The sequence below is a fragment of the Acomys russatus genome, chromosome 14 (assembly GCF_903995435.1).
Source record: "Acomys russatus chromosome 14, mAcoRus1.1, whole genome shotgun sequence".
NCBI classification, from domain to species: Eukaryota; Metazoa; Chordata; class Mammalia; order Rodentia; family Muridae; genus Acomys; species Acomys russatus.
This window is the reverse complement of record NC_067150.1, coordinates 56621065-56634110: the sequence shown is the minus strand read 5'-3', so window position 1 is coordinate 56634110 and position 13046 is coordinate 56621065. Positions and strand designations below refer to the sequence as shown.

At 50.5% G+C, this 13046-nt stretch overlaps 1 protein-coding gene across 1 annotated transcript; it reads left to right on the top strand.

The window, feature by feature from the left end:
• The first annotated feature begins 305 nt into the window (after window positions 1-305).
• Kbtbd13 (kelch repeat and BTB domain containing 13) lies at window positions 306-2034 on the top strand. Its single transcript, XM_051156667.1, has one exon. The coding sequence runs from the start codon at window positions 415-417 to the stop codon at window positions 1789-1791; it is 1377 nt and encodes a 458-aa protein (XP_051012624.1). The 5' UTR covers window positions 306-414; the 3' UTR covers window positions 1792-2034.
• The last annotated feature ends 11012 nt before the right edge of the window (window positions 2035-13046 follow it).

The following is a 13046-nucleotide window of genomic DNA, read 5'->3' as shown; positions in this document are numbered from 1 at the left end:
CAAAACAAAACCAAAAAAGTCTCTGTGGAGGTAAGATGAATGCCACAGCACCAACACAGAGGTCGGGGACAACTTTGTGGGTAGATTTTCTCTTCCCGCCTTTGTATAGGTTCCAGGTTGAACTCAGGCTTGTAGGCAACCCCCTTTATCCGTTGGACCATCTGTCAGGCCCTTGTCACTAGTCTCTTAACAGAAGTGGATGACCACACAGGTGTCCAGATGCCCTCTGAGACCGGCGGCCATCCAAGCCTGCGGGCCACATCACATGAGCCATCCTATCTTTAGCCAGGAAGGTATTTATATCCCCCTGGGAAGTTTTTTTTTCCCTCCCTGCCCCGGGGTAGCCCCAGAGTCAGTGGCCCTAGGCATATCTAGGCCCCCCAGCGGCAGCAGCCTCCGCCCTTCTGGCTCATCATGCCCCCAGGCCCCGAGGTCCCGGTGCAGGTGTGGGTGGACGGCCAACTCTTCCAGGCCGAGCAGTCGCTGCTGGTGGAGCATTGCGGCTTCTTCCGCGGGCTTTTTCGCTCCGGCATGCGGGAGGCGCGGGCGGCGGAGGTGCGCCTGGGTGTGCTGAGCGCCGCGGGCTTCGGCACGGCGCTGCGGGTGCTGCGTGGAGAGCGGCCGGCGCTGGCGGCGGACGACGAGCTGCTGCAGGCGGTGGAGTGCGCCGCGTTCCTGCAGGCGCCGGCGCTCATGCGCTTCCTGGAACACAGCGTCACCTCGGACAACTGCTCGCTGCTGTGCGACGCGGCTGCCGCCTTCGGCCTGCGCGACGTGCTCCACAGTGCTGCGCTCTTCATCCGGGACGGAGCGCACGAGCTGGTGGCAGAGCTGGAGCTGCCAGAGGCCAGAGCCTACGTGGCGGCGCTGCGACCCAGCACTTATGTAGCCGTGAGCACGCACACACCCACACCAGGCTTCCTAGAGGATGCATCGCGCACCATGTGCTTCCTGGACGAAGAGGAGGACGCTTGGCGCACGCTGGCAGCTCTGCCCCTGGAGGCCAGCACACTGCTAGCAGGCGTGGCCACTCTGGGCAACAAGCTCTACATCGTGGGTGGTGTGTGTGGCGCCAGCAAGGAGGTAGTGGAGCTGGGCTTCTGTTACGACCCAGAAGGTGGCACCTGGTGCGAGTTTCCCAGCCCGCACCAGCCGCGCTATGATATGGCGCTAGCTGGCTTCGAAGGCCGCCTCTATGCCATTGGTGGTGAATTCCAGAGGACGCCCATGAGCTCTGTGGAGTGCTATGACCCGGCTACAGGCTGTTGGAGCTTCGTGGCAGACTTGCCGCAGCCGGCTACGGGGGTTCCCTGCGCCCAGGCTCGTGGCCGCCTCTTTGTGTGCCTATGGAAGCCGGCAGATGTCACTGCCGTTGTGGAGTATGTCGTGCAGATGGACAAGTGGCTGCCCGTGGCTGAACTGTGTCGTTCGCAGAGTTACGGCCACTTTATGGTGGCCCATCGCGACAGTCTCTATGTGGTGCGTAACGGACCTTCTGATGATTTCCTGCACTGTGCCATCGATTGTCTCAACTTGGTTACAGGCCAGTGGACTTCACTACCTGGCCAGTTTGTCAATAGCAAGGGAGCACTCTTCACATCCGTGGTGCGTGGGGACACCGTCTATACTGTCAACCGTGTAGCTACGTTGGTCTATGCCATTGAAGATGGCACCTGGCGGCTGCTCAGAGAGAAGGCTGGGTTTCCTCGGCCTGGCTCTTTACAGACTTTTCTCCTGCGGCTGCCTCCTGGCACTACTGGGCCTGTGGCTACCGCATTGCCAGAGTTGTGAGTTTGGAATGACTTCAGAAGGCACGGGAGTCTTCATTAGCCTTGGCTGTATGAGCCTGGATTGAGAAGCTTTTGGAAACTCCTTTCCCCCTATTGGGACACTCGGGGCTGCTTTCTGGTGGTATGGACGTCCACAAAGCCCTGAGCAACGCAGATGCCGGGGCCCTCAAATCACTGGGGTCTGCCGAGAGCTGGTGGGTCACAGTCTCAGGGAAAGGGATGGGGTTACGATTTGGGCAGTCCAGGCTTGAATAGCAACAATTGAGCCGTGGCTAGCTGTTAACCACAGCTGCTCATTAGCAGGCAGAAAGCTGCAACACAATGCTGGGCCTAATGGGAGCTGTAGTTGTCAGCCTGGGCACATGGAGCTTGGAGACTAGCCCAGGAAACCCCATCTTAATGGAAGTGTCAGGATGATGGAAAAGGTCTGCAATAATTTGCCTCCACCCCCAAACTAAAAGCAAGATGCTGATTGGGGGGGAAAAAAAGCAAACACACAATACAAAAACAAAAAACAAAACAACAACAAAAACAAACAAACAAGCAGAAACTTAAAGCAGTCAGTATGGTGAAGGGAAGATAAAGAAAGAACACAAGTCTAGGACGTAGGCACATACATAAGTGTCTTAGAGGAGACAGAATACAGTCTGGAGGAGCGAGGTCAGACCAGAAAGTCTGAGTGCTCCAAGAGGAGAGATGGGGGATAGACTGGACCAGACAGGATCTCTATAAGCTCCAGCCACTAAATCAGAACAGCTGAAGATGGGGACATTTCAGCAGTGAGTCAGGCTGGACTGAATTAACTCAGTTGAGCCTGGGGCCAGACTGTGGGAGGAAACAAGGGTTCCCTACAGTAGCTTTTGGGGGCCTGGGATGGAAAGGGAACACTCAGGTGTAAATGCTTGACTTCTCTCTCTCTCTCTCTCTCTCTCTCTCTCTCTCTCTCTCTCTCTCTCTCTCTCTCTTTGTGATCACTTTGGGACAGTAGAATATGAATCTCCTGACTTCAGGAGCCTAGCCCTGCTGATCTCAGCGCATTCCTTCCTAGATACGTCACAGGTTCCTTGTCTCACAGTCTCTCCTGTGACCATTCCTTGAGCCTCTAGTGCCCTTCCTCTTCCTTTTTGTCAGTCCCACACCCACCTCCTCTCTGCAGGATCAGCTGATCCAGCTTCCAGCTTCCTGACCTGGCTGCCTGCAGTGTTCATAGATGTCTGTGACATTCTGTGTTGGAGGTGCAGCCTTAACTGTATGCAGATAGTAAGTGTAGAGACCCCATGGACTTCCTTACCTGCAGAATGAAATGTCTTACAAGAACCACTAGTTAAGGGTCTGCTGCTGACATGTGTTGTTAAGCAGCTCAACACAGCTTCTGTTAGAGATGCCTGCTGCAGCCCTGAAGCCCAGCTGTGTCCTGGGCAGATGCTTCTTAGTGGTCCAGTATAGTCTCCATCCTCCAGGACCCAAGGCTCATAAAACACTCTGGCTTCAGAAGTACAGAACACAGCATCAGCATGGTACTTCCTGGGCACGGAGCCTGGCGTTGGGTTGTCACTTGCTACCTCTTCCCCTGATATGTATCCCAAAGCTGAAATAAGCTGCCTCAGAAGTGTGGAATCTTCTAGCCTTTGTAATAGTCTAGTCTGAGGATGAATCACAACAATAAAATCTGACGTTTGTATCCTACAAATTCCAGGGAAACTGCTTCTACATTCATTTCTTCCACAGTCTCACACGCGCGTGTGCGCGCACACACACACACACACACATGCATGAACATATACATACGTAAGAAATTTTTATTATCCACAATGACTTATCCATCTCACTAGTAGGGAACTGGAAGAATGCAAAGCTGGTTGAAAAGCTCGCCTGAGACAGAGATTTGCACACTGAATTGGCAAAGGTGTGAGGGAGTAAGTCTGCTAGGTCAGAGACGAAGCTGGTTCCTGTCTTGTGGGGGGCAATAAAACCATCACTTTAATAGGTTTCTTCTCCGGAAAAGAATCTGTGCATCCTCACAATGCGCACACACAGACTTGTGCACACTCACAGGCTAGCACAGGACTTAATGATGTCTGGGGCCACACAATAGTAAGTCATTAAAATAGAAGTACATAGTCCTTTATAATTAAGTCAGTCCACTGTTCAGCCCTGCCCCAGAGTGATGCTGTTAAGGACCCATTCCCTCCTTTGGCTCCAATTTCAGGTGATGGAACATTTTTTTTTCCTAGTGGCTGGAGCACTGTCTCTTTGTTCACACCTCCTGACCAATACTGAACTCATGTCACTTGTGACATTAAGATGTACCTGCTCATGGGGCTCTTTCTGAACTAAATGAACTCCAGGCTGTGGTGAGCCCTGCTGTACTGGGTCTCTGCGCTTTGACTGTTGCTCAGAGGGAACCTTCTTTCCAAGATGTCTTTGATATATAGTGAAGACCATACAGTGTGCATAAAGTTTTCCCAGAGTTGACTTAATTTAACTGAGAATTTTAAGCAAGAGCAGGGTGTGGTGGTGTACACCTTTAATCCCAGCACTCAAGAGGAAGAGGCAGGTGGATCTCTACATAGCAAGCTCCAGGACAGCCAAGGCTACACAGAGAGACACTGTCTCAAAATAAAATAAAGTAAAAGGAAAAAAATTTAAAGCTAAACTATGGAGATAGCCCCGTTATTAAAGTGCTGTGCAAGTAGACAGACCTGGAGTCAATCTCAAGAGCCTATGTTGTTTGTTTGTTTGTTTATTTTTTAAGTCACCAACAAAGAAAGGTAAAGAGGGAGTCTGCGGATAGCTCAGTTGTTAAATGTTTGCTTTGGAAGCACAGGACTTGAGTTTAATCCCCAACATCCACCTTAAAGATCTGGCCAGGCACAGTGGCACACTGTGGCCTTTAATCCCAGCACTCGGGAGACAGAGGCAGGTGGATCGCTGTGAGTTCGAGGCCAGCCTGGTCTACAAAGCGAGTCCAGGACAGCCAAGGCTATACAGAGAGACCCTGTTTCAAAGAAAACAAAAACAAAAGATCTGGATGTGGAAGCATGCACTTGCGATCTCAGCACTGACAAGGCAGAGATGTTGAACTCCCTGGCTGGGAGTTCTAGGCTGAGTTCTAGGCCAATGAGAGAGCTCTCCTCAGGAAGGAAAAAAAAAAAGGTATATGGATGGCATCCAAGGAATAACAACTGTCTTCTGGCCTACAGGCAAACACATGTGCACACACATGCCTCTACCCAAACACACATAAGCACACAGTCACAGAATAGAACACTGACTAACACACACACACACACACACACACACCCCAAAATGTGGTCCTCTGCAAGAGCAGTATATGTTCTTTTTTGTTTTGTTTTTTTGACACAGGGTTTCTCTGTGTAGCCTTGGCCGTCCTGGACTCACTCTATAGATCAAGCTGGCCTTGACCTCACAGAGATCCACCTGCCTCTACCTCCCGAGTGCTGGGATTAAAGGCATGTGCCACCACCTCCAGGCCAGTATGTGCTCTTAACTGCTGAGGTCTTTCTCTCCAGCCACCATTTGCTTTCCTCTATAGCATTTAGCATCATCTTCTCTGCTGTATTTTCACCTTTTTTTCTTTCTTTTTCTCCCTGCTAAAATTTGAACTCTGTGACAGCAGGGAACCTCCAACCCATGGTGTTAGGGATTGAGCCCCGGGCTTTGAACATAGTAGGCAAGCATCTTACCACGGGGCTATGTTTCCGAGAGACTTTCGTTTGTGTTATTTACTGATGTAGCACCATCTGTTAGATGAATGAGTAGGGTTTTACGGATGTCTTCCGACAGAACAAATGGATGAGTTAATAGACCAATTAAAAACAAAAAAACCTCCAAAATCCCTGGGGGAGGTATACAGCAAGCCTTGGACTTCAGAGGAGTTTCTGGAGGGACAGTAAGGGATAGGGGTGGGGGTGGGGAGCAGGTGAGGCAGAGAAGACTTCCTGAGGAAAAGATGACAGGTACACCTGGGGAAGAGTGGGATCCTGGAATAGCAACCACGCCCCTCTTCCTCCCAGGGACTGGGGAAGAGGTTGTGTTTGGGAATGCTAATCACCCTGTGAAGGATTGCTCCTCTTGGCGGTGGAGTACACAGTGGACCAGTCTGTTTATTTTCCTCTGGCCCCAAGCAGCTGGGCCTCTTTTTCATCCTAATTGCTTTGTTCAAGTTGCTGTCACCCCTCAAGAACGGCAGCAAATTAACTGTGCTGCTGTGAGACCCAGCTGTCAGGAGACAAGCTCCCTCTGAGTGTGGGGATCACGGACACAGTGGAGACAGCTTGTCACAGCACTGTCCAGGGCGGCCTCAGCGGCCTCAGCCCTCGCTCTGGCCTCTCTGCAGCTAAGAAAGGTGAAGGGAGAGCTGAGGAGAGTCCAGTCAGTAAGTGTCCTGTGCACACAAGGACCTGACTTTGATTCCTAGTACCTACATTCCTAGGACCCACATGAGCAAGAAGATCAGGAATTCAAGACCAGCCTCAACTACATAGTGGGTTTGAGGCCAACCTGGGCTACCAAACAAACAAACAAACAAAAAAACCCAAACAATAACAAAAGCCAAGCACAGTTCTGAGAAGGCAAAGTAGTTAAGTCTCTAGGATTCCCTGGTCAGCTAGCCTCAGGTAACTGGCAAATGCCAGGTCCTAGTGATAACTTGTTTCAAAAAACAAAGCGAATAGTTCGAGAGAAATTATACCTAGGGTTGATCACGGTGCATGCACACACAGGCACACACACACACACACACGAAAGTTGTTTTTGTAGGGTTGCTGAGGCAGAAACCTGTGAGAGAAGGCTTCACGGGGCTCACTCTATCTCACTCGCCTGACAACCAGCTGCTTTGTTTTGTTTTGTTTTTTTGAGACAGGGTTTCTCTATGTTATCTTGACTGTCCTGGACTTGCTTTGTAGACCAGGCTAGCCTTGAACTCACAGTGATCTGCCTGTCTCTGCCTCCTGAGTGCTGGGGTTAAAGGCGTATGCCACCATGCCCGCCTTTTAGTTTATTTTTATTTTATTTGTATAAGTGTTTTACCTGCACGTGTCTCTGTACATATTATGTGATCCTGGTACCCACAGAGACCAGGAGAGAGTGTCAAATATCCTGAAAGTGGAACTACAGATGTCTGTGACCTGCCATGTGGTAATTAGAAATTGAATGCAGGTCTTCTGGAAAGAGCAGCCAATATCCTTAATCAATGAGCCATCTCTCCAGTCCTGGCTTGATTTTTTTTTTTTTTTTTTAAGATTTGTGTATATGTGTGTATGTGTGTGTCCTTCTGGCTGGTTTTTGTTTTGTTTTGTTTTGTTTTTAAACAGGGTCTCCTGTAGCTCAGGCTGGTCTTGAACTTGCTATATAGCCAAGGCTGACCTTGAATTTCCAAATTTCTCATCCTCCACTTCCACCAGTGTTGAGATTACAGTGTGTCTCCCAACTCCTTACTTATTGAGATGAGGTCTTATGTTGTCCAGTCTAGCCTTGGCTTTCCAGGCTCAGAGGATTCTCTGGCCCTGGCCTTCCAAGTACGGAGACTACCCGCATGTACCCAGACCCCAGCTGCTGATGTTTTGTATAAGAGAGGAATGGTTAAGGATGGACTGACGGCTTATGTAGTCATTCTGCAGGCCATGCCAGGCACTGGGGCTCAGGGCCACGCATAGGGCTGGGCTCCGAGCATACGGGCTGGAGAACCTGGGCTCTATATTTCAGAAAATGGGAGCTGCAGCTTGTCGTGAATGTGGCAAGCAGAGCTGTTTGACAGCCCTTGAGGCCTCTGTTTGGGGTCGCATCTCTGAGGTCCTGAGACTTGGGAGACTTCAGTGCTTCAGCAGAGGGGCCCAGGGAGGGAACATGAGTACAGGACTGGGTCCCAGGCAGGTTTGCACTGATTTTCTTCCCGTCAGGGGTAGGGGTGGAGAGAGTGCCCCATCTCTGCCTCTCACTGCTCCTGGGGTGGCCCTTCACCCTTCATAAACAACTTCTGTCCTCAGATTTCCTCTAATGACCCAGTTTGAGTGTGCCCCATCTTTCCTGGCAAGAGCCTGCTGGCTGTGTGCCTGTGCCCTCTGGCCCTCAGCAATCTGGGCACCAGTTGCCCGGCGGTTAAGTTCGGGCACAGTAAAGCATATTGGCATGTGTCCATCTCAAAGCTTGGCCTGATCACACGGTGACGGGAACCAGAGAAACGTCTTCCGGCTAAGAGTGGTGTCTCTGTGGCCGGAAGCTGGAGCCTTGCCTCCCCAAACCACTTTAAGGGGGAAAAAAATCTAACCTTTAGAAGCCCTCTGAGGATGGGAACAGGAAGAAGCAAATGAGAGTTCCTGGCCATGCCTGCTTGGTAAGGGATCCAACAGGCCCTGGCCTCTGGGTTGGGCCTGGCTCTGTCTGAAGGTAGCCAAGTTCAACTACAGATTTCCCCAGGGCCTACAGGGAGAGCTCTGGAGGCCCTTACGTGGGCTAGGAAGTGCCAGTCACCATAGCCATTTTGCTGTGCCCCTTTGTGATGGGATGGCTCAAGGAGGGAGCTGTGTGCAGGTTCGCAGGGAGGAGAGCAAGCAGAGTGGAAGGAATGCTGCAGCTGCTAGCTCAGGCTTTCTGGATTCAAATCCACTTCTAGGGCCTTCCAATTGCGTGCTCTTGGACAGCTATTTAGCCTCTGAACATGAGGTGGGCATCTGGTAGCCGGCACAAGAACAATGCCTAAACTCTGAAGAGCTATAAGGAACACAGAGATAACTTCAAACGAGCAGTGCCTGGCTCATGTCAACAGGCCAGAAGGCTCTCCACCTCAAGGAACGCCTGTTGGTTATCTTTGTAGTAGCAGTTGGTCTGGCTGCAAGTAGGGAAGGGAGTCACTGACTAAGGCGAGAGTGGAAGGCATGAAGAGGAGCTTTTGGCCTGGGAAGCATCTGCTATAATTCCTTTTGCCAGGGCATTGTCTTCAGAACATAAACCCAGATCCCTTGTCATTGTAGGGACCTGGGACAGTGCTCCCCCAGGCAGGAGTTACCTCTGTCCCAGGGGCCTTGCAGTAGGATGGAGGAGGCAGCTGCTTACTGGTCATAGGACCGTGGGGGGTCAGTTCCCTCATAAAGACAGAGTTTCCACTGGGACCCAGGCCTCCTGGTGGCCCATAGTCCCACCTGGCTTTTCCTCTCTCAGCTTTGCTGTCAGGCCTGTCTCTAGGTCTCCAGAAGGCAGGATGTACCAAGACTCATGTGTTTGTTTGTTTGTTTGTTTCACCATATCCAGCAGGAAGCATCTTCAGCTAGTTAAGGAGCACAGGACCAGGCCTGAGGCCTTGGGTTTGCTCAAAGCTCCCTGGGGAGAAGGGCCAGCACTCAGTAGTGCAGGCTTTACAACAGGAGCAGGTCTCACTTCTCCAAGACCAGGACTAGAAAGGGGCTCTCAAGGATCCAATGGCACATGCCAGAGTAAGTAAGTGACATGTGTCCACTCCTGGTCAAGAGAGGACAGGGCACCTTGACAATGCACTAAGATGGCTCACAGCAGGGGAGGGGCTGCTCCCCCAGTACTTGGGAGTTACCTAAGTCCACAGCCTGCTTAAGTTCTTGGAATTGTCTGGCTACTGAGGGAATGTGGAATCTGGCTAAGCCATGCCCTGGGGCCTGTCCTGGGCCCCCAGGTCCCAGCAACCTAGCTTCTATCTTTGTACCCTCATTTGGAACACAGTTAATACCTCTGTTCAACCTGGAAGCATTTTTTTAGCAACAAAATAAATCAAATCATAAGTTAAAAATCTTGAGCAGAGAAACAGCAGATGACGTTGCATAGGCAGGACACAGAACTTGCATCTCCTGAATGGGTGGCCTTATAAGGACAGGTTCAGGAGGAGAGTGGGCAGGAGGGAGGGCCACCAGCAGTGGCAGGAGCCTTGGAGGCTGGGGTGGATGTCCCGCCACTGGACAGGGAACGGAACTAGCAGGGGTTCTTGGCTAGGACCCAGTTCTGCAGGGGGAGCTGGCCAAATGCAGCCCCAGGAACCCCTGCTGGCCCCTTTTCTTCTGCTATCAGCAGCCCAGGCAGTGACCTGTGCTATACCAGCCTCCAAAGCCAGCCCAACGCTGGGAGCTCACTGAAGGATTGAGACCATTCGTGGTTTGTTTGTTTTTGTTTTTTCCATCCACTCTCCCCCTGATCTGTCTGTGCCCAGATGGTATGCTAGGAAATAAAGTTGTGATTGGTGGGAGAATTTGGTGAATATATTAAAACAAAAACAAAAGCAAGCAAACAAGCAAAGAACTCAGGTGTAGCTCAGGGTGTAACTCAGGTGTAGCTCAGGGTAACTCAGGGTGTAGCTCAGGGTGTAACTCAGGTGTAGCTCAGGGTAACTCAGGGTGTAGCTCAGAGTGTAACTCAGGTGTAGCTCAGGGTGGCCTCCAACTCCAGTTGTAGCTGAGAATGACCTTGGACCTCGGATTCTTTTGCCTCCGCCCCCTAAGGGCTGGCATTGCCAGCATGACGCCCCACTCAGGGAGCCTGTGTGTGTGTCGTCTGCTGGTGTCTCAAGAGCTACCTGGCCCCTAGGATTAGCCCATAGAGGCCACCATTTACCCAAACGGCCCTTCCATAATCCTTCATTACTTTCTTCAGCTCTGCTGATCAGAGAGGCATGGTCCCCTGGGGGAGATTGCTCAGGTGTACTGAGTTGGCTTACCGAATGCCACCGTGTTAGCTTTATGTAGATAATGATGAAAGAGAAAACCAAGGGCATTTCCCACTCACAGTATGAGAGGTTCTGGCTGATGGTCGCTCCGGTCTGTTCTCTGGGGGCCTGTGGTGAGGCAGAGCACTGTGGTGGGCGTCTGTGAGAGCAAAGCTGCTCAGGTAATGGTAACGAGGAAGCAGAGAAGAGAGGAAGGGCCATGGTCTTCTCCAAGGACATGGTGTAACTTCGTAACTTCCTACCAGTCCCCCCTAGCACCATCAGCTGCAGGCTAAGTCTTTAACACCTGAACCCTTAGCAAGCGCTTAGGCAAACTGTAACCGCTGGTGTGTGTTAAGTGACAGGCAGAAATGAACAGAGAAGGGCGGTGGCTGTAGAACAAGGGAAGGGAGAAAATGCGCATGTCCGGCCTGGCAGACGTAGTGCCGGAAGCGTGCATGCACTATCCCGCTCCATCAGCATCGCTGACAAGTTTCAGTATGTCTTTATGAATGAGAAACCGAGACACAGAGAAAATAAACAGTTTTCTTTTCTTCCTTTTGTTTCTTTGTTTTTGTTTTGTTTTGTTTTTCGAGACAAGGTTTCCCTGTGTAGCCTTGGTTGGTCTGGACTCTCTTTGTAGATCAGGACGGTCTCGAACTCACGGAGATCCATCTACCTCTGCCTCTGCTGGGATTAAAGGCGTGTGCCACCACGCTTGGTGAGATAAGCAATTTTCAAAAGAGCACACAGCTAGTCAGCAATAAGACTGAACTTGTAGCCCCATCTGATTTCAGAGTCTATGCCTGAAACTTTATTTTTCCACCTCCTTTAAAAAAAAATTAGTTAAGGGGGCATGTCTTATGAGGCCCCATCCCTCCCTGAGGAACGATACCATAGATCCTATAGTGGTTAATGACGGTGTGGGGAGGAGAGACATTTTCTTCAGTAGTGTAGCTTCTGGCAAATTGCCCATGCTCCCATAAACAACCCTAATTGAGCTTCTGAAGTCACTATATAAATGAATTAAATTTTAAAAAGCTAAAAAAAATATTGTAAACTAACTATTTTTCTATTGCTGTTTCATTTGTAATCAAGCAATAGTCTCCCAGGGATGAAAACAGAAGGGTTTGTGGCAAGAAATGAGGAGGAGAGTGCTGAGAGGCTTGCCAGCTGGCCCCTTCTCGTTCAAAGGGCTTAATAAAAGTGGTGTTCTGAGCCAGATTAACTTAACTGGAAAAAAAAGAGCCTTGGGTCCGTCGTGGCATCTCAGCATTCAGACCTTAATTTTACAGTCTTTTCCTAGTCAGTTTGATTTTTCGCAACAGACTCATGACCAGCTTCATGCTCTTTAGCTGAGGTTCCCAGACTTCTCTGTGTATCGCCTCCAACCTACTCAAAGCATGTTAGAAGGCCAGGGAATATTTTCACTGTGATTCCAAGCTGTCTGGCTCCGAAACTTAGTGGAAAGCACTAAGGGGCTAGGTGGGCCTCAGTCCCAAACATGGTATTTCAGGTCCCAGAAGTCCCCAGTACACAGCTGAACAAGGGAGCGAAGCACTGAAAGACATGCCACTTTCCTTGGGTTTTACACAGGCCCTAGCTACAGCTTCATTTACAGAGCGGAGAATAAAATGTCTGAATCCTGGTAATTATCAGAGAACTTGGGATGTGCTGCTGGCACTAGCCCCTTGGCCTCTGACCTCTGCTTGCCTGAGTCATAGGCCACTCCAGCCACTGGTTCCTCTCAGTCCCTGAAGGCTGCTTAAATGCAGGCTTGTGGGGGCTAGAGACAACTGTTGTCCTGACCTTCCCAACTCCCCAAAGGTAACAGGCTGGTTTCAAACCCAGATCATCAGAGCAGAAAGGGCACAGATTGGCTGGTCTAGAGGGCCACGCACATGCGTCATGGGCCTGCTATATTGCAAAGACATTTCAGAGAGCCTCCAACAGAAAACAAACAAGGTCAGACAGCTACCTGGGAGACTGAGGTCACAGGAGGGGCACTCTAGGCCCCAAGGTGAAGACCAGCCAGGCAACATAGAGACCTCATGTAAAAACAAAACAATATAATTCTAATCAACCAACCAAACCCAAATTCCTGGAGGCTCCCCACCTGTGCTTTCTGAGTCAGAATATAAGGGGCTGAGCCCAGGGACCCCCTAAAATTCTCATGATATAGAAAATGTAGACCTGGTGAGATTTGGTATTTTGTTTTTGTTTGGTTTGGTTTGGTTTTGGTTTTTCGAGACAGGGTTTCTCTGTGTAGTCTTGGCTGTCCTGGACTCCCTTTGTAAACAAGGCTGGCTTCGAACTCACAGTGATCCGCCTGCCTCTGCCTCCCAAGTACTGGGATTAAAGGTGTGCGCCACCATGTCTGGCTGAGAATGTGGTGCTTTGCTAGGGTTTAGTTTTGTTGTTGTTTTTCGAGACAAGATTTCTCTGTGTAGCCTACCTCTGTCCTGAAATTCTGTACACCAGGTTGGCCTCGAACTCAAGAATCTGCCTGTCTCTGCCTCCTGACTGCTGGGATTGAAGGCATGCACCAACACACCTGGCTTTAGTCTTAATAG